This window comes from Topomyia yanbarensis, chromosome 1 (genome assembly GCF_030247195.1).
Source record: "Topomyia yanbarensis strain Yona2022 chromosome 1, ASM3024719v1, whole genome shotgun sequence".
Taxonomy (NCBI): Eukaryota; Metazoa; Arthropoda; class Insecta; order Diptera; family Culicidae; genus Topomyia; species Topomyia yanbarensis.
Genome location: NC_080670.1, coordinates 163,984,446 through 164,005,017, shown reverse-complemented (window position 1 = coordinate 164,005,017; position 20,572 = coordinate 163,984,446). Strand labels below are relative to the sequence as shown.

The window sequence follows — 20,572 nt, the reverse complement described above, 5'->3', positions numbered from 1 at the left end:
CTGACTAACTGAACGGGTGAAGACATTTCAAAGTTTCACAAAAAGAATCTCTGCCCATAAAGAATTTGGGTAATATTTACTCGCGATTCCCCATAAAGTTTTCTCGAACCGAATATCCATCTGGTTTGGCTCGAACAGAACACACCGACCCGAAAAGACTACTCAGCATTTCTAGAAGCTGCTGTACTTGGTCGAGCTAAATAACCTTTCCTAAGTTAGCTTCATACCAAAGGTCAAAAGAGTCGGCAACTAGCAGGATCCACATGTCTCCCACCCAAGTGAATTGATCTATCCACTTGCACACATCTACCAAAACCAGCCAAGAAGACTTCCGAACCAATGAGAATAGACTATGCCAGTCGAACGCACAGGTCCAGCGCCATCCCGTACCGTTCCTGAAATTATATATGTATTAGTGCTACTTACAGATTTCATTTCAGCAGTAGTAAGTGTCTCAGTCCCTCTTGTAAAACTCGCTTACTGCTCCTCATCCAGGAGGGTGGCACTCCTGTCATCCGCTATTTATATATACAGACTTTGACAGTAGTCAACATATGTGGGCCTAGCCGGCTCTAGGCCCATGTCGCCCGTGCAATAACATTGGGTTGTTTTGATTTCAACAAAGGCAGATTTTGGCTAGGACAAAATGGCTGCCTAGCAGGGGCCTGTCCTCATCTCTTCCGGCATTTCATCGAAACCTCAATTTCCTTCGGAACTCGTACATGAGACTCTCAAGGAGCTTTACTGGCGCAAAAAAGATATTATATATTACTTTATTCCCCACATTCCCTAATCTTATAATCAACAAAGGCTGTCTGCCAATTCTAATGCGAAACGCTAATGATATGACCATTAAGAATACGTTAGACAACGAAGTGAAAACTGCCAAATAGGAGTTGAGGACAGCTTGAAGCAACATCTGATGTTCCTCCAAATGTATGTGATCCAAAACTAACTTGGATATCTCCATTGAGCCTAGCTTGCATAGCTTACATAACTAGTCTCACTTTTCTCCTTTCACCCACGAAAACAGCTTAGCAGCCATCATTTAATAAAAAATGTTTAAGTTTGCAGGCACACATGCAAAATGTATTGAGACTTTACGGTGTTTGCTGGAATGGAACAATAAAATAAAATTCAAATCGTGTATAAAAATTCCTCTGAAGATGAAAAATTTGAATGAAAAGTTTTTGCGAAAAATGAATTTTCCCCTTAAATTGTTGTTCTGAACCACTGTCCATTGTATAAGGATTATGGTTGATGGACCTACTGTAATAGGTAGTAGTACCACAACATTATCAGCATAAATTATGATTTAGGAACACCTTATCTAATAAAAATCATTGCTGTTTCCACTAAATTTAAAATTTGTTTTCAATAGGGAAAAGTTAAACGATGCGCCAACGTATAATAAATGGCTAAAAAAATGAGGATGTTGATCTAAATTTAAATGTATGGTCAAATTCAAAACCAATTGCTTTAAATTAGCAATCGCTCACAATCATAGATCACGACCTAGATTAGAGTGGTTCTTTATTCACAATTGATGAAAATAGGACATTATTATACGGTTCTAGCTAAACTTTTTTTTGTCTCACCAAAAAAAATCTGTCTGTCGTTCGCCATAACAGACCAGACTGTGGTTTCCCGACGAAATAGGTTTCTCAAGCAGCAAAACTGCCCATATAAAAAATATACACAAACTTTAACCCACATAGTCCAACGATTCCACATATTGTTTAGTTGATACCCTGAACAGGTCGTTAGGTTCTTAAATCACACGATGTTTATTAGGTCGTGCACCCATTCAATGGCACCCCGTGTTTAATCACTCTACCTTTTAATGTGTAGCTATTACGTATCAACCTAGTGTACATGGAACTGCGAATGAAATAAGATAATTATATGTACGTAAGAATGTAGCAAAATCTGTTTTCGAATTTCTGTATCCAATGAAACAGTATCTACAAAACCTGGTATCCGAAAAAGAACTTCATGATAGAGTAGATTAGTCATAACATTATTATTAAGCTTATTCTGCATTACGACGGATCATTTTTCGAACGAATGTGATTTGCATTCTCAATATAACGACACGAGTCGGATTCGATCGAACCGCATTCGTTTGAAAAATGAAAACCGTCTTAATACAAAATAACCTTGTTTTACTTTATACTTTTTAACAATTCATGCCGTCTTTTGATAATGCTACCAGTGCTTTTTACAAATACAAACTTATTAGTGAGCGTTTCCGTATTAGTTTTTTTAAATTAACAAAACTACTACAAATAGTTGTAATATGTTATGCAATTCCTTGAAAAAGCAACAAATACGACGAATACCAGACAATCATAATATAAACGGACAACGATTCGATTTAACTTTTTTTTCACCGTCGTCATCTCTCATTTTTTTCGTCACTTTGTTGTCACCTGGAACGACTAACAGAATGCGGTGACACACCAGAATAGCGTGACAGAGAGTCACGTGAGTGACTCGTCTCACCTTAGGTGACTTCGGTGATCGCGCGAGTGAGAAAAAGTGTCACCTCACCTAAAGTGACTGTTCGGAATAACCCCCTGCAACTGATGACAGGACAGTCAGATCATTGAGGAGATCGTCCACCACTAGTGACCAGAGCAGGGGTGATAGCACACCTCTCTGGGGACAGCCTCTATTGGCTGTTATAGTTGCGTGACTGTGATCCCTCGACTCTTGAGCATTGCAAAATCCACCCAAGTAACAATTAAAGTTTTATAGCATGCTACAAGTGCAATGTGTGCCTATAAAACTACCATAAAACCTCAATTGTTACAAGGGCCAGTCCCCTATAGATTTCCCGCTCCCCTTTTGCCAGGGCCTTGTGAATTGATGTATAGGACATATTATCAGAAGCAAGTCAAGAAAAGTGCAAATTGCATGTTTCCTTGAAATTGTTTGATATGCAAACTGGTACTTGTTTAGCGGAGCTTTCGATAAGTGCTCCGTTCAAATATACTGGTCCAGTAGTTTTTCCATCAGTTTCAGAAGTGTTGAGGTCTATCTAAAAGGTCAAAAGGCAATAGGTAGTGTCAAGTATTTTTACCTGTTTGTAGAATAAATACTACTCTAACTTCTCTTCAGCTTACAGGTGGGTGCCCAAGCATAAGACTGGATCTCAAGATGTTTAGTAGATACGGAACAAATATGTCTACAGATCTTTGTAGAAATATTGGAAGAATGTTACCAGGGACTGGGGATTTGCAGAGTTCGATGGTTCTGATAGCCCATTTAATTAGCGATGGTGTAAAAATCTTAGAGGGCAGTTTCTGTGATGCCTCACAAGTCCTGTTAGGACGGAGTCCATCACACCTGACCTGTGGGATTCTGGTCTCTTACACCCGTTTCTCTATTGCCAATTGTGAGAGAACGATTGCCGTTTTCACTTGCCCTAGGTTATTTGTGTGATCCTTTGATAACGCGAACTGCCTTTGGAAAATTTCCGATGCTTTCACAAAAATTTATATTTTAGCCTTTCTCAACTCATCGTTGTATTTGGTAAGAGCGGTCCTGTGGTTTGACCAGTTACCAGTAATCTTCTCTTTATTCAACGCCTAGCTTCCTTCCTAAGTGTTGCTAGATTTTCGATACACCAAGGAACATCACGACATACAGACCTCGTTACAAGAGGGTAACTGTCATTGTAGGCGGTTTTGTAGGTCGTTTGCCGCATTATCCAGATATGCTGGAGATTGGATCTTACTCACCGTTCTTTTCGACTGTTTAAGGTGTGAGCAGAATACACACCAATTTGTTTTCCTTATTTCCCTGTATTTTTGCACTGAGTTTATTGGCTTCTATGGCGAACATTATGTGTCCGTGATCCGACAGACTAAGTTCGTCAGAAACGTTTATCCTTTCCGTTATTTGAGCGCTGCATAATGTACTTCGCTTCTAACTGCGTTCATAAATTTAGGTGCAACTCCCTTGTTACATACATTGACATCATTTGACGGTAGCTGTTCTAGTAGGTACTCACCTCTGGTATTTGGTTATATTGATGTTCAAACTACTCTACCGAGTAAGATTTTTTACAATAGTATTGGTCCGATTTCAATATTATTTAAATTATTTAGGGCCAATTTCTTCACGCTCGTTTAACTGTTACTCCAGGTTTATCATTACGTTTAAACCTGCCTTAAACGTTAAGCGAGGGTGAAGAAATTGGCCCTTAGTAAACATATCGCTGTTTTCTCGTGACAGATCCGCAAAATTGTATTTAATTCCATTTTTATAGTCTCTAATGTGTCAAAAATTACCGCGAAAATTGAAAAATGAGAAATCGTTGCGTCAATTTTACAATTGGCGAAATAAAAAAACTGGACTGCAACCAATTTTTGTTATTTCAGGATTGCAATGCTGTGCGGTATTTTGTCGAAAACTTTTCAAAAATCAATGTAAATTGCATCTATCTGATGGTGCTTCTCGGCGGCGGGAGAGAGAATTCAATATTGAGATATCTCTGTAGTTTTCGACGTTATGCATATTTCCAGCCTTATGGATAGGCTACTTCTTTCCAGACGTTATTGAAAATGCCTTCAACGGGAGAACAATTGAAATTGATGTATGCCACCACTACGTGACGGTGATATATCACCGACAGTCTTAGGAGTGTCATCGAAAAACAGCAAAAAACTGAATTAACACCAGTATTAGAGTTAGCTTTCAGTTTGTTGTATTTTGTCTTGCAGTTTCATTGTTTAAATCCTATATACGTGTGTAGTAGTAATTAAATAATTCCACTCTGCGCCATCCTGGATTTTCCTATATAAATGAAGATTAGCATCGTAGGAGATATTACAACAGTTTCGTCTATCTGTCCCATATTTGCATCCTTAAACAGTAAATTAACTATTTGCTTCTTGATTATCTATGAAAAAGTATATATAAAGAAACGTGGTTCTGATGTATATTTGCAAGATCTGGTAGACGAATCAAGCTACCTAATAGCGTTTCTATTATCGTAATAACTAAGCATATTTCTTATCTCCTTCCACTAATTGATGGTTTGCAACAGTATACCGCGTAATCCAGGCAGAAAAATAAACAAATATTGATACATCCTTATAGAAACAAAACAAGTTCAAACAAACAAGAGAAACTATACCAAAGAAAAACATAATCAGCATATTTTGGAATCATTTGGATTTCACAATTGTTCAAACCGACACTCTCGCACACGCATTTTTTTTTGTCGTACTCTATTAATATAGCTTATAACTCACACATTGAAAGAAATCAACGAACGTCGAAAACCAACCGGACAGACGGAATAGGCGCGAACGTACACCCTCAGAACGGATTATTAGTATATCATAGTTTGCTTCTCATTCGACGAGTATTCTTGCTCAGTGGCTGTGTTCGCTTCTACTTCAGCCGTAGGTATGTAAAATGTCTTATCAAAATGTGAATGCCATCGAAATTCTGTTCTCGACTTACCACAACTTCTGATCACACACACAGATAACGCGTAAAGAAACAAAACTCTGATTGTGATTTTCTGTTAAATAAAAAATGTTTACATTCACCACATACACATTCGGCAAATACACATCATCCTTCCCATCTGAAGGTAATCGTTTAGTACACATTACATCGATTAGAATAGTAAACAGATTTCTAGCTCCCAGGAAAGATAACCTCCTCCGGTTGACGTGAACAAAATATTTGCACCCATCAAAATCTCCACATTCTATGCTCGTTCAGCGGCCCTGGTTTTTTTTTCTTCTTCTGGGCGATGAAAATGCCTACCACGTCCATTTACAAACGTCGCACTTCCACCGCCCATTCGGACATCTAACGAATTGCATTATATATATAATAATCCTAGGAATAATCACGTTCTCAAAATCTACCAGTCGTCTGCATTCAATGTGTCTTATCCTTTTGCTCTTGTGTGATATATATTACTTTTTAGCTTGTTCTCGTCGCAGCTTTCAATTTGTTTTCCAGTTTTGCTCTCAAAATAAGAACTGTATACTTTCACTTACTTTGAATTTCCGTGTGTGTGTCGAAGTTCTTTGCAATTTTAATCGTCAATTTCATCCGCAGATAGTCCCTCAAATGTGTTTTTGACCGACAGGTTCTGTAACAAACGAAAAGAAAAAAGCCGCATCAGTTTCAGTTTCAAACACTTGCTTAAACAATGGATGTTCCAAATGTTTGCACAGCCAGTAATAAATAGTACTTACCGGTCCTTCTGGTTCGTGAAATTTCGGCATTCGTTCCTCGATAGGCTTTGGATCATGCTCCCGCTCAACGGGGCGTACGTACTCCCGCCTGTCCCGGTCGTCTCTATTGTCGCGACCTCCGCCGCCACGATGCATATCATTGTCCCGATCGTTTGGCCGGTATCCACGATCATTCGGTCTGAAAGTAATGTTGCACGGAAAAGAAAAACAATAAAGAACACATGTTTGCAATTTTTTTCCAAAGGAAACCATTCTGTCATTTACAAAAACAACAAATCGAGGCATTTGAAGTTATCTGCAATTTAGTAGTGAGCAATCAGAGGTCTGTCTAATAAATGTATGTGCACTAGCCATTAATTGAGTAATGGGAATGCAGTGGAGGAATTTCACGAAGTTCCGTCCAAAAATATTTTATTTAAAATCGTGCCGACCATCTTCGATTCCTATGAAACTTTACACGTTTCACCGGCATGGAAGACTAAACATTTTTCACAAGCAGTAAAATTATTTTGACTCAAGAGCAAATTTTTAAAAGGGCATAGACAATTTCTACGCGCCATTATTTCAACAAAACAAATGTTCGACTACTGTATTTTATACAGCAAAACTTTCTTAGAATGAGTTACACGGAATAAAGATTTCTGCGCGAAAAAATATACACTGCAAAAAATGTTTCATGTTTCAAAAAACAAAAATTTGTGTTAAAAATTTAAATTGCAAAAAACCCATTTCGTCAACGTAAACCTAAAGAGAAAAGAAACATTTTGAATGTGATTGTATGATGGAGAGTTTATCGGTAAAAAAGTTTTGCTAACAACATCTTTTAAAATTTCATACTGACATACAAAACTGTAATTTTATTACAGAATAAAATTCTAAATACGTTTTAAATCAAAATGCATTTGACAAAAATCTTCCAAAATTCGATAGTTTTTGAGATATTTGAAATTTTGTTCCAATAAAAACAGTTAATTAGGTTGATTTTGCCCTTTTTAAAAGTTATTCGCGTTATCCCATCTTAAAATGTCAATAAATCTGTTTATCGTTATAAAGACGTAATAGAAACTTTTTCAGTGTATTTAGATCATGGAGAAGCTTTCAATAAAAAGGTTTTCCTAACAACAAATTTTGACAAATTTTCATACTATATACTATTTGCAATCAAAAATACAATTTTCTTTTTGAGTATGGTTCTAAACGCCATTTTAAATCAAAATGCCCATAATAAAAATTTTCTGAAATGTGGTAGTTCTTGAGATATTTTAAATTTTGTTTTAACATCACGATTATTTTATTTTATTACGACCTGTTTCAGATTTCCTGTAACTCCTTTGACATCAAGGCGATATTATAACCCATTTGAAAAGTACATGAAAACTACCAAAATATGATCGAACTATTTAGTTTAATCATCAGCCCCTTGGTTGAATAGTATTTTGATTTTTTTTCGTATTACTTTCAAATGGTTTACAGTATCGCCTTGATGTCAAAGAGACAGTTACAGGAAATGTTATGGGCAGACAGAGCTTCTGTTGGTTAGATGAGATTTCTGTGAAACTGATAACCTCCAAACATAACCAGCTGAACTACGTATTCGGAAAAGCTAGAATGCGCCAGTTAAAGTGTGCCCGGTCATCGCCAAACGTGGACGTTCTAGGCAAGCAAGGACTAAAAAAACTTCTGTTGGTAACCCAACACGGAACAGTTCCCGATGGACTTCCGCTCATAGAAAGCCCGCAGCAACGAGCTACACACATAAGCACGCTACCGTATGAGGTTCATTAGCTGAAACTCGTGAAGACGATCGGAAACTCCGTGCAGGCGAAGGTGTGAAAACGGTAAGAACCGGAACAAATACTGCGCCGAAGAAGGCCACTGGAACGTCAAATAACACACAGTCTGTGTCTGTGTCCGTCGGTAGAATAAAGCGGACGAAGTATTGGCCCGAACAATCGACGACCGAAAAACACCAAAATAATGAGCAACATTCGCTGCATCCAAGTAAGCCTCCATCATGCAAAAGGTGCCAAAACGTGCCCCCTATAACGTTCCAACACCTTCCAGTAAAACTCTCAAACGTCATTGTCGAACCTAACATCCGCAAACAAGTGGCACAACACCCCACCGTGCGGTGCACTAGTAGAGTCAAACGTAGCGTCGCCCATCACAGCATGACGTAAAGCCCTTCGTCTTTTCAAAAGAACCCCACCCGATTACCCCCTGCGAGACGACCGCGCTGCCAACTTTAAAAAACATCAGAACTAACCGAGACGAGCCATCCAGGAAGAAAAAGAGGCTGGCTGGGGCAAGTTCTTCGATGAGATCGGGCCGGACTCCTCAACACGCGAGCTGTGGTGACCGGTAAACGCGCTCAGTGGTAAAAGGCAGAACCGCATACCACATTCAAATTGTTATAACTTTCGATTCCGTCAATGAAATATTTTCAAACTTGCAGGGAATATACTTGAATACCATGTCTTTCGAATACCGGCACCAAATGAATAGACAAATACTTTTTGCCTTTCTCAATAGAAAGGTATTGCAATTGCTCTGAAAACCGACTTTTTAACGGAGGCCCGGACGGCCGGGTGACATATACCATTCGATTCAGTTCATCGAGTTCGGCAAATGTCTGTGCGTGTGTATGTATTATGTGTGTATGTATGTATGTGTGTATGTATGTGCGTCTCTGTGTGTGAATGAGACCAAAATGTCACTCATTTTTCTCAGAGATGGCGAAACCGATTTTGGCAAACTTAGTCTCAAATGAAAGGTACAACGTTCCCATAGGCTGCTATTAAATTTCGAATGGATCCGACTTCCGGTTCGAGAATTACAGGGTGTTGAGAACGATCACGCAGAAAATGTCGATTTGTATAAATTCTGCAATGAATGTATAAAGGTGAAAATTTTTCCAAAATGTTGCCACAACTACTTCGATTTGTAGTATTAGATCACTAACAGCCATTCAAAGTCTTTTTGGTCACATTGTCCACCATCATCGGTTCCGGAAGCCTCGGCGGAAGTATCTAAATTCAGAATAACAGTCACATCGGTTTCTCGGAGATGGCCAGACCGATTCAACCAAACTTGGTCTCAAATGAAAGGCATTTTATTCCCGTAAAAATGGCTATTAAATTTCATTACGACCGACTTCCGGTCTAGAGTTACGGGTTGTGGCGTACGATCACATAGCAAAGTGCGATTCAAACCGATACTCCCATGAAAGCAAAAAGGTAACAATTTCGCTAAAATGTCTCTCGAACAACTTAAATTTGCAGTTCTAGATCACCGACGGCCAACCAAACTTTCGTTGACTACATTGACCACCATAGACGGTTCCGGAAGTGCCCGAGAAAAGCGGCCATCTTTCAAAATTAACGAACTCACATCAGTCTCCCGGAAATGGTTGGGCAGATTTTCACAAACTTAGTCCCAAACAGAGTTGCCATTTATACAGATTTATCTGTATTATACAGATTTTGAAACGCAGATGCAGACCTGATACAGAATACAGATTTAATATAGAGTTTCAATACCTAATACAGATTTATACAGGTTTTTGGAAATTTCAATTGATCACGTGGTTGGCGGACATTTCCTTCAGCCGTTTTTATTAAAAAGGCCATTTTTTCAACAATTTGTCAACTGAACCATAACATTTTTTATATGAAAAAAATCAAAAACTCTTGAGCCGGAAAATGTACAGATTACTCCAAAGTACTCAATTTAAACGCCTTTTTAATGTTTCAATTTATAGTAGATTATACTTAAAAAAATTTAAATACGAAACGATTATCAAAATTCTTTTTCTTCGATGAATACAGACAAATACAAATTTTTTATAACGAGGATACACTGCCGTTCTACGCATAATTGTCCCATGTTGCTTTTTGGTCATTTTCACTTTTTTAATCAAACAGTCTTTTTTGATGTATATTTTCAGAAACCACATCCAAATCATAAAGTTTGTTCGAAGACTTCGTGAAAAAATACCAAGTCTGTTTGTCCCATTGTTGATATTCTACGCATAATTGTCCCACTGATTGTACGTCGATTCCCGGTTTACCATTTCCCGGAAAACCTTTTTCCGAAATGTCATTTCCCAGAAAACCATTTCCCGGCATGTACCATTTCCCGGGAAACTCTTTCCCGGAATGTACCATCTCCCAGAATATCATTTCCCGGAATGTACCAATTTCCGGAATACCATTACCCGGAATGTACTTTTTCTCGGTAATTATTTATACTATTGAAATTTAAAGTAAACATGTAAAAGAATAAATCCAGAGCTATGTTGACTTACATATGGGTCATTCCACGCGAAGTGATCAAAATAAAAAGATGAAAACTTGAAATCGACCTTCACGGATTTGAACCAAATTTGAAGGAATTGTTCATCTAGGGCCAATATTTAAAAACCCAAATTTTTGTGTCAATTGAAGCACCCCTCGGGTCATGGGAGCACCCCCCGTTTTCCGGTTCTATTTACTCTAGAATCAAACCGTAAGTTGGCTTTTGAAGAAAATTGTTCAAGGAGTCTAGAAATAATATTATTTTTTGTCGGCAGTGCTGCCAACTATGCGATTTTTTCAGTTAAATATTAAAAGTTAGTTTTTCTCTCAATACATATATCTTAATTTTGAAAATTTTAAATGCCATCGCGTTCCTCAGACATTTTTACATAAAAAAACACTTATCATCCCAATATAATATGAGCGCATCCTGAGATATACCGTTTTTTCCTCTATTCTTTATTTCACATTATTCCGCGACAAATAAAGTATACAATCAAGATATGATAAGCTTTATAGATATTGATTGACTGTGCTGGAATAAAACATGATGACATTATTCTGCATTCCAAGTTTTAGTTTGGTTCGCTTGACACCTTATCTTTGCTCTCTAATCATATTAATAAAAAAAACAAGCTCTCATAAATCAATAAAGTACCAGAAAACAGATTATGCTTTAAAAAGGCAAAGTCTCAAAGAAGATTGTTATGAATTATAAATTTCCAAAAAAGTACTCAAATTTTAAAGAAGACATTCAAAAATATTTTTCATGATTTGCTCATCTCCAAAAGAAGGCGAATAAGCTCATAGAATAACAATTATAATTCAAAAAGTTATAACCCCATAGAAAATCCTACCGATTTTCCCACCGACTAAATCGGCTTGCGTCGGCACAATCGGCCGACTATGCCACCAATTAATCGGTCGATTGTTGCACCAACTCTTATGGGGGTTTAAGGGTCAGCCGACGCGACAACCGATTAAATATGATAGACGAAATCTGTTGAAATCGGTCTATTTCAACCAATTAAATCGATCGATTAGTTGATAGTTTAAAACTGGAAACAGGTTCACACAGATTAAATCTGGCGATTAATATGGTGACGAAAATTGTCCACCGACGAAACCCATCTTGGTCGTTTAATTAATCTGTCGACCTCGAAGCACCCGTTTTCGTCGGTCGACTGTGAAATTTATGAACTGTCAAATTTTCTATGGGGAAGGTATGTTAAGACCACTAGTACTTAAATCTAGGGGCAGATCACTTGTGATGCATTTTTAAAAATCAGCTAAATTAAATGCATTTCTTTCCATCAAAATAGAAATTCTTAATGTATTTTGCGTTGCGTGCAATGTATTGTGCGTTGCGTGTAAGACGTTAAAACCCTACAAAAAATTAGCCCTACATTCAACAAAACGTCGAACAAAGTGAATCAGCGTAGGACGTTTGTTGAACAAACTTTTCTGCGAGGGAGTGCAAAGTTGATGTAAAAATGGAAATTAAATGCATTTTTTTCTAATTTGATGCTAATTTGTTATACATTTCTAGAGTGATCGGCCCCTAGACTTAAATCCAATAAAACACCAAGAATATTTTGAAAAAGTTCTTAAAAGAATGTGAAACTACATAGAAATAGAAAGTACATATAAATCAAAAACATGCCAAAAATAACGACAAGGAAGTATGCATGTATAAGAAAGAAAAAACCGCATATTTTTTATTTCCATAAAAATCCCAAAATAAATATATCTGAAGCATTGTTGATATGTTATTCTAACTTACATTTAAAATCAATAAAATTCCAAACATATTTCCAAACTGTTTTTTATGTTCTAAAGTAGAGAGAATTTCGTAGTTTGTTTGACATTTGCTGCGTAGCAAGTGTAATCAAAATGAGTGGTGGCAATATACGTGGTTTAATTTATTTTCCGGAAAATGGTATTCCGGGAAATGGTTTTCCGGGAAATGGAACATTCTGGGAAATGTTTTTTTCCGGGAAATGGTACATTCCGAGAAATGGTTTTCTGGGAAATGGTACATTCCGGGAAATGGTTTTCCGGGAAATAGTACATTCTGGGATATGGTTTTCCGGAATATGGTATACCGGGAAATGGTATTCCGCGAAATGACGTACAACCGTCCCACTAACAAAAATCCCAAAAAGTGCGCAATAAAAAAATAATTACGTAGCGTTTATTTAAAAAGTACATTACGCTAGATGTCGGGCACTGAAAAAATTGATGGAAAAATACAGGATCATTAAAAAAGAGATGGCAGTGGCAATATTAATCACAGCAGTGAGAACAATTCTGTAAAGCTCTACATTATTATCGTCGCTTGCATAACATGGTGCATCTAGGATAATGAGCCTATTTTCTAAATACAGTAAAAATAGGTACTTTACCCAATTCCAATTTTGATGAAGCAACAAATCTCCCTAGTAACAGAAAAACTCACGACATACACTTTTGTAAAAAAATGAGTTATGAGCATCATTTACATAGATCGTTATGGGACTGATATGCGTAGAACTTTCCGGTTTCCGCTCGATTTCTCGGCATAACAGTCCCACTTAACATTTTTTTTTCTTAAAAACTAACGTTAATTGAATCTCTATGATAAAAAACTGGACTGCTTATATTGAAAACGATTGCCATGAACGTAATTTTAGACAATAAAGCTTTATTTGTTGCCCCGTTTCTCTCCAGATTGCTAATACAATTTTCATCTTCAATCGCGTTTTTCTCAGTTGCCAGTTTTGTAACATGGGACAATTGAGCGTAGAACGGCAGTCAGATTTTCAATAAAACCATCTGGTCCCAAATGATAGCTATAATATCCCCACAGATGTCTATAAAATTTCGTACGGATCGTTTATATGGTTCCGGAAATATAGACTAAACCGTCCGGTCACATATAAACTTCCCATATAAGCCGAAGCTCAATTTTTTTTTTCAAGGGAGGGACCCCATGAAATTTCAGAAATCGAATTCGCATTTTTGATGCCAAAAATCTTTGAAATGCATGAAACGTCGAGATTTTATGTTAACTCAAAATTTTTTTTTTTATGACAATCGACTTTTTGGGACTTAGCCGATTTCGCTCCTTTTTTCAATCCAATATTACAGTGGCTGTTTTTTTGCAAATTTTTAGAACTCGAATAATGATTTCTTTTCTTGTATATAGTTGTCATTTCATGTATAATAAAAATGTAATGCATACATTTGCTTTTAATAAATATAAGCAACTAAAAATTATCGTGTTCATGATTGAGAAAGGCACGATTGCACCGCTAGGTGGATTAAAACAGGTTTTTTTTATAAAGATCAGACCAAACCTGTGGGTGTTTGCGGGTAGCAATATGAAAGTGTCATAAAACTTCGAATCGCTACATCTCTCGACTCTCTCGATGGATGATTTTGAAATTCACTGAGAAGATGCTTGGATACTGTATCGTTCGAATGCCGTACGCCGAATTGATGGTCTTTTTGTTAATAATGGTTTTAGGCACACCGTGATATGCTCTAGGTCAATGGTAGGCTCCTGCGGATGGTCGATCCATAAGGTCACGAGAAGCAGCGAACACTACCCTATTGAGATACCGCTGACAACCACTAGAAGATGATGGCGGTACGACCAAGCGGATTGGACTGACTACGAAGCAACTACCTCGATAGAGAACGACAATACTGGACAACCGCCTCGATAGAGACCGACAATACTGACCAACGGAAATTGCAGAGGTAGCACAAACATCCCACGAACCACTGAATTACCCCCACCTAAGACAGTTTACGGGTGGAATGACGAGGTAGCAGGGATTTTTAAAGCACACAGAAAAGACCTACGACTGCTTTAAAAACGACCCCCGAACCATCCATCCAGAATGGAAAGAGAGGTCGACCTTTCGAAAGAAAAGGAATGAGGAAAGAGCAGCTATCCAGAACGCAAAAGCAGACTGAACTGTCTTTCGAGATTAACGGCGTAACGACCGTGGATCCCGAAGAAATTGCGAACGAAATAGGTCGGCATTTTCAACTCATGCCTTCAGATGAATCCCTTCCGTCTAATTTTGCAAACTGCAAAACCACTCATCAGGCGATACCCACAGTGTTCACACCCGATTCGAATCAAAATTACAACAGACCGTTCTCTGGACCGGAGTTAGCACACGGTGCATCTAGTTGAAATTCCGCGGGTCTCGACGAAGTAGGATATTCTCTTATCCGATACCTTCTGCCAACCGGGAAAAAGGTGCCTCTAGGCAACTTCAATAGGCTGTGAGAGGGTGAACCCTTCCCAGACGACTGGCAGATGGGTCTCGTCGAGCCGTTACCCAAAAAATGCCAGAGTAAGAGATCAGTGAAGTGATTTTAGACCGTTAAATCTGTTATAATGTACTGCGAAAACTCTCGAAAGGATGATTAACAGGAGATTATTAAGCTTTCCGTGAGACAATGAACTGCTACACGAATGACAATTTGCCTTCAGAAAGGGATTAGGTCCGGGCTTTTACCTGGGCTCTCTAGAAGTAATTCACCAAACACCAAATAACGGCCAACACACCCACATAGCAATATTGGACATTGTAAAAGCGTACAACACTGTTTGGCGAGCAGGAATTCCTGCACAATTACACAAGTGGGGGTTCATTAGGAATCTTGCCCGTTTCGTGAAATAATTTCTCAGCAACCGTCTCGCTTTAAAGTAGGTATTGGAGGAACCCTCTCTGAAGAAATAATGGAAGACAACGGATTCCCCCAGTGTTCGGTGCTAACCGTGACACTATTTTTAATTGGAATGAACTCCCTTTTTTCCGCACTCCCGAAAGATATATACAGATATGTTGATACTGATAATACCGCCTTAGTAGCTACCGGCAAAACAAAAGCACGCTTTAAGATAAAAATACAAACTGCGCTGCATGTCGTTAGTCGATGGGCAAACTCGGTCGGCTCCAACATTGCTGCAAGCAAGAGCATTGTCATGGATGTCAAAACATAACCACTGACAGGCCGGTCATTTTGAACGGATCCGTAATTCCGTTTCGGAAAGAACCGAAAAATTTAGGAATCACTCTTGGCAGGAAAATGAAATGCATACCTCGCTTTCGACTCTGGGTCTGCCGAAACCGAGGTATGCACCTCACTTTTCCTGTCAAGAGTGACTCCTAAATTTTTCGGTTCCTTCCGAAACGGAATTACGGATCCGTTCAAAATGACCGGCCTGTCAGTGGCTATGTTTTGACATCCATGGTCCGGACGATAAGCTTGCGTCATCGGAAATGCAATCGTAAAACCGCTCTAAACGTGTTACAAGTAATCATTAGTAGTAGTATCTTCTACGGTATAGAAATGACTAGTGGAAATCTAGAGGGACTCATATAAAATTTGGCTCCCGACTATCACGAGGCGATTAGAATGGCCTCAAATTTACTACCAAGCACACCAGTCGAAGCTGCCTGCGTAGAAGCTGACATTCTTCCCTTTCGATGGGCAGCAGCTGCGACGGTGCTCAGAACTCTTGGATACATCGAACGGACATCAGGGGCCCTATTCTCACAGTCACGTCACTTGGTGACTAGAAGGAAATTTCCTTCTAGTCACTAGGTGACGTGACTGTGAGAATAGGGCCCCAGAAAATAAGTGTTTGAGATGCAGCAAAGGAATCTACAAAAAGTACTCTGGGAACCTACGACCAATCATTGCCCGGCGGCATAGAAATTAGCCACGCTCCTGGTTGGACAGAGGTCCCAACATCGACAAAAAATGCGAGCTTGCTTAGCCCTCAAAAAGGCAAGGTAAAATTACTTCAAGAAGCATCGCTCATAAGACCCAATAAAATCAGAAGCCTCTTTTTGTCATTTTACTAGTGAGAGAATCGAAAGCCCGAAAACGCTCGATCATTTGTATTTCAAATTACAAGTTCATTGAAACTAGGGAACTGTAACTAGCCGGGCCTCTGAGATCCCTTGCCTTTTTGAACGTTTGTGATATGTAATGGATTCTCTTCGTCACACCCATACCGGGTGCTGGGGAGGTTTTCTGTAATCAACCAACACATATCGTCCAAAAAGCCAGGCTGTACAAATCTAAACATAACATTGGCCTGTGCATGTACACTCCGCCAAAGCCCAAATGGGACGCTGGGGAGGTCTTCCATAGCCCACCGAATACTGTATAATTTGGCATACTTAATACCAGACCCATAATGAGGACGAATCCTGCGCAGTAGAACATAAAATTTAAATTGTAAAATGAAATGCACATTATGTTTTGAAAAATCTAATGATCTAATGACCTCTGAGGTTTAAACTTAAATTAATAACAATAACAATTGTAATTGCAGCGGATTCTTATTTTGCAAATAATTCTCGCTTAAACGCTGCGAAAATCAGACAGCTTGTACAAACAGAAACAATAAACAGTCGAGAAATAAAAGCCGCGATGCGTACTCTACCAATGGAATACAAGAATGACACAGAAATGGAATCTGCCGTACATTCGAGATGTTTCGCAACGAAAATCTATTTTTTAACCAATTCAACCAAAACTTGACGCACATGATATTGATAAAATGAGCTGTCGTTGAACAGAAATTTTTCACCAATTAGTCAAACGGGGAGAAAGTAATGCTCGAAATAGCAAATAAGTAAAGAAAAATAACCGCCACGACTAATCACACGTGCCAATCATTTGCGGCAATTATCATTGTGATCGACAGGTTTTATTAAACTAGCTAATAATTATAATTTGTTTTTGGAAAGTTCACTGACAACACTTACCGGTTATAGTCACGCCTGTTCCGATTGTCCCAGTTCATACCTCTATCCCGGTTGTCTCTATTATCTGAATAGTTATAGTCATCTGGAACGGTAAAGAAAAAGCCCCCTTCAGCCACCCGGTGCAACCATTCAACAGAGCCTTTCGTCGTCTAATCGATGATTGGCGTTGAAAGTTAAGAAATATATGTATATGGTATCGACAATCGCGTTAGGACTCTTGGTTCGTCGAAGGCTCTTTTGAATGGTAGCACTCAAACCTTGATTGAACGTCGATTTCTAACCGGATGCGCCGATGCAAACTTACCAGGCCTCCGGTTGAACTTCCTAGTCGGACTGTACCTCCGCGGTGGTGACTGACCACGACGATCAACGTCCTTGTCGTTATCACTCCGCACTCTCCAGTTCGTGACCTCTTCCGGTTTCTTTTCCGTCTTTTCCTCGGAATGTTCATCAGTTTCATCCTTACTAGGATCGGTCTTCTCTTTTCCGTCCTCATCGCCGGAGGAGGCAACGGCGGCGGCAGCCGCAGCAGCCTTTCGTTGCCGTTCCTCTCTTTCCAGGCGTTGCTTTTCGAGCATTCGATCTTCGATTTCTTTCATCCGGGCGGCAGTGTCCACGGGTTTGGCGTCACCAAAAACTTTGGCTGCCGGAACCGGAGTAGGTTTTGGGCGGGGTTCAATCTTTTGATTCTCTTTGTCTTCAGAAGCTTCGCTACCGGAATTAAATTTCCGCTCACGACTGCCATCTCGCTCAGATTCTTCAGGTTCCGGTTCCGGTCGTGGTTTCTCCGGAAGTGGTAACGTACGTGGCTTCATCACCAGTTTTGGTCTCTCCATAGGAGGCTCCATTTCCCGTCGTCCACCACGATCACCCGATCGGTCACCCCCACGACGGAATCCACGATCGCCACGATCTCCTCGGTCATAACCCCGGCGATTAGATGGCGGAGAATCAGATGCTGATTGTACTGGACGATCCCCTGATCTCCAGTTACCCCCAGCGCCACTGTCTGGGTAACGTTCCCTGTCGTTATCTCGATCTCTATTGTAATTATTATAAGGTCTGCGCTGACCCTGATCCCGATCTGCATTCGATCTGGGACCATCACGCCAATTGCCCATCATAGGCCGATCCGAATCCCCACCATAGTTGTCATAGTTGCGATTGTTACGCTGCTGTCGCTTCGAGTCATTCTCGCTCGGTGGATCGATTCGGATCCTTCGGGTGTGAATCACCGGTTCCGGAATCGATAAAGCATCTATCAGATCTTGACGTTTACCAAACTCGATGTAACCGAATCCTCTCAAACGACCAGAATCATTATCATCGCGGGGCAACCGAAGCGACGTTATTTCCATCCCATCGAAAAACTCGTACAGATCATCGTCATTCAAGTCATACGGCAGGTTAGAAAGGTACGCCAAATAGGGCGGATTGTGAGGAACCGTATCATCGTACATAAGCCTCGTAGCACGCGGAGCCGTCGGCAGGGCGATCATCTGAGTACGAGTCGAACGATCATCCTCGTCATCGTCGCATTCGTCGGCCCAATCGCGCAGCTTGATCGGCACAGCCACCTGCACCTGCGCAACCGGAGTCGCATTGCCATCGGTCAAAAACTCTCCGAGCGAGACCTTGTTTTTCTTGGAAGCTTTCTTCCCCTTTTTGCCTGCAATAGAATAAACGGATGAAACAATTAGATTGATACATAATCATATATTACAGCTCTATCACTTGTTTTATTGCAGCTCATGATTGTGAGCAATTCAAACTAATAGGTAACAACTGATTGACGGCGGGATCGTTCTACAATTTCTAAACCCAACCGAGTTGATGTAATTTAATGTAATGCAAGAGTCATCTCTTCGCAGCCAATAATAGTCACCAGAAGCACATCCGGCACAAATTCTAATCAGAGACCAGTATAACCGGATTCTGTTTATCTCGAATGTGTCGATCAACTCGACAAACATTTCAATTTTCGTACCAACAGATAGGATGCAATTACACAGTCAGCCTATGCTAGCCTGCTCCCAAACTTAAATCACTCCTTTCTCCGCAATCACACAATCATTTTACGATAGGGACTGAAGACTGGCAGTAGGAACGAGAGGAAAAAGAATAAGAATAGGCACTTGGCGACTGCCTGCGCCTCTGCATTGAAGCTCCAGATCAGACATTCCTTCCTCTCTTCGCGCTTCTTAAAGCGGAGAAGCAAACAAACGACAGAAAAAAAATCTCCATACTTGCCGTTCCGCAGATAACCGTGGTCCACAGAAGTTGTACCACGCAGGGTATTGACCATTGTCGGAAGGCCCTCATCCAGCACATTCGGCTAGATTTGATGCCATCAATAATTCCCCTCGCTATTGGTGAGAGCGAGAAATCATAACCATAATGATTAGTCAGCACACCCGACAGATCGGGGCGGGAGAAACTTTCGAGGGGTGGAGCACTCTTGGAAAAGATTTCGCCACGCGGTTATTTTTGTCACTTTTCCGTGCATTACGAGTTGGAAATGGTCCCTCTTTCGAATCGATATTTTCGGCACATCGAACGAGATTCGTCCATTTTTTTCTAGTAAACCAAGCGGGGACAGGAACGGGTTATCCTTTCCGCACACTTCTGTACACTTTAATCACTTGGAATGCACCTAAAAATGCGACTATTACCTGACGACGTAGCCATAGTGGTAAACTTTGCTCACTGAAACTGTAATGAAAGGGCGAGCTTTTTCTCTTTTCACTCGATCGTCCGCACAGAATGGCGCTAGCGGAAGGGAGAGAGAAAATCAACGATGACAGACGTCGGCTTTTGCGCAGGGGTGGAGCGCATGTTAGGGCTGGTGTACACTTTATGCAAATGGCGATGTTCGAAGAGGAACACGGAAAAAAAATCTGCGCATTAATTGTGGTTGTTATTTCGATTCGAAATGTGTGTATACCTTTCCGATCCGATTCAGTGACGGCACCGTGCCGGATAAGTGTGAATGCTCGCATTAAGATGTATAAAAGAATATTGGTGTCCGTGCGCGGTACTGAACCGTCACTTAATCGGATCGGATAGGTGTAAATAGCGCTTTAAGATCCACTTCATATCAATTTGCCGATTTATTTCAGGTCCACCTCCATTCCATTTCAGGTCTATTTGCATTTAGCTCCAAGCACATTTTCATTCCATTTCGTACTATTTCACGTCCATTTCAGTTCAATTTCAAGTCCATTTTCGTTCCGTTTCAGTTCCATTTCAGATCCAGCTCAAA

General features: G+C 39.8%; 1 protein-coding gene across 2 annotated transcripts; it reads right to left on the bottom strand.

Annotated features, from left to right (window-relative positions):
* Window positions 1-4,691: 4,691 nt before the first annotated feature.
* LOC131679757 (eukaryotic translation initiation factor 4B) lies at window positions 4,692-20,106 on the bottom strand. 2 transcript variants are annotated; one of them, XM_058960502.1, is made up of 5 exons: window positions 19,983-20,106; window positions 17,615-18,979; window positions 17,311-17,392; window positions 6,231-6,408; window positions 4,692-6,124 (listed from the first exon to the last, which is right to left on the bottom strand). In XM_058960502.1, exons 1-5 carry the CDS (start codon window positions 19,996-19,998, stop codon window positions 6,068-6,070), a joined length of 1,698 nt encoding a protein of 565 aa, XP_058816485.1. In that variant the 5' UTR covers window positions 19,999-20,106; the 3' UTR covers window positions 4,692-6,067. The 2 variants fall into 2 exon arrangements, with proteins under 2 accessions (XP_058816485.1, XP_058816489.1); XM_058960506.1 differs by having other exon boundaries at window positions 17,311-17,374.
* Window positions 20,107-20,572: the final 466 nt, after the last annotated feature.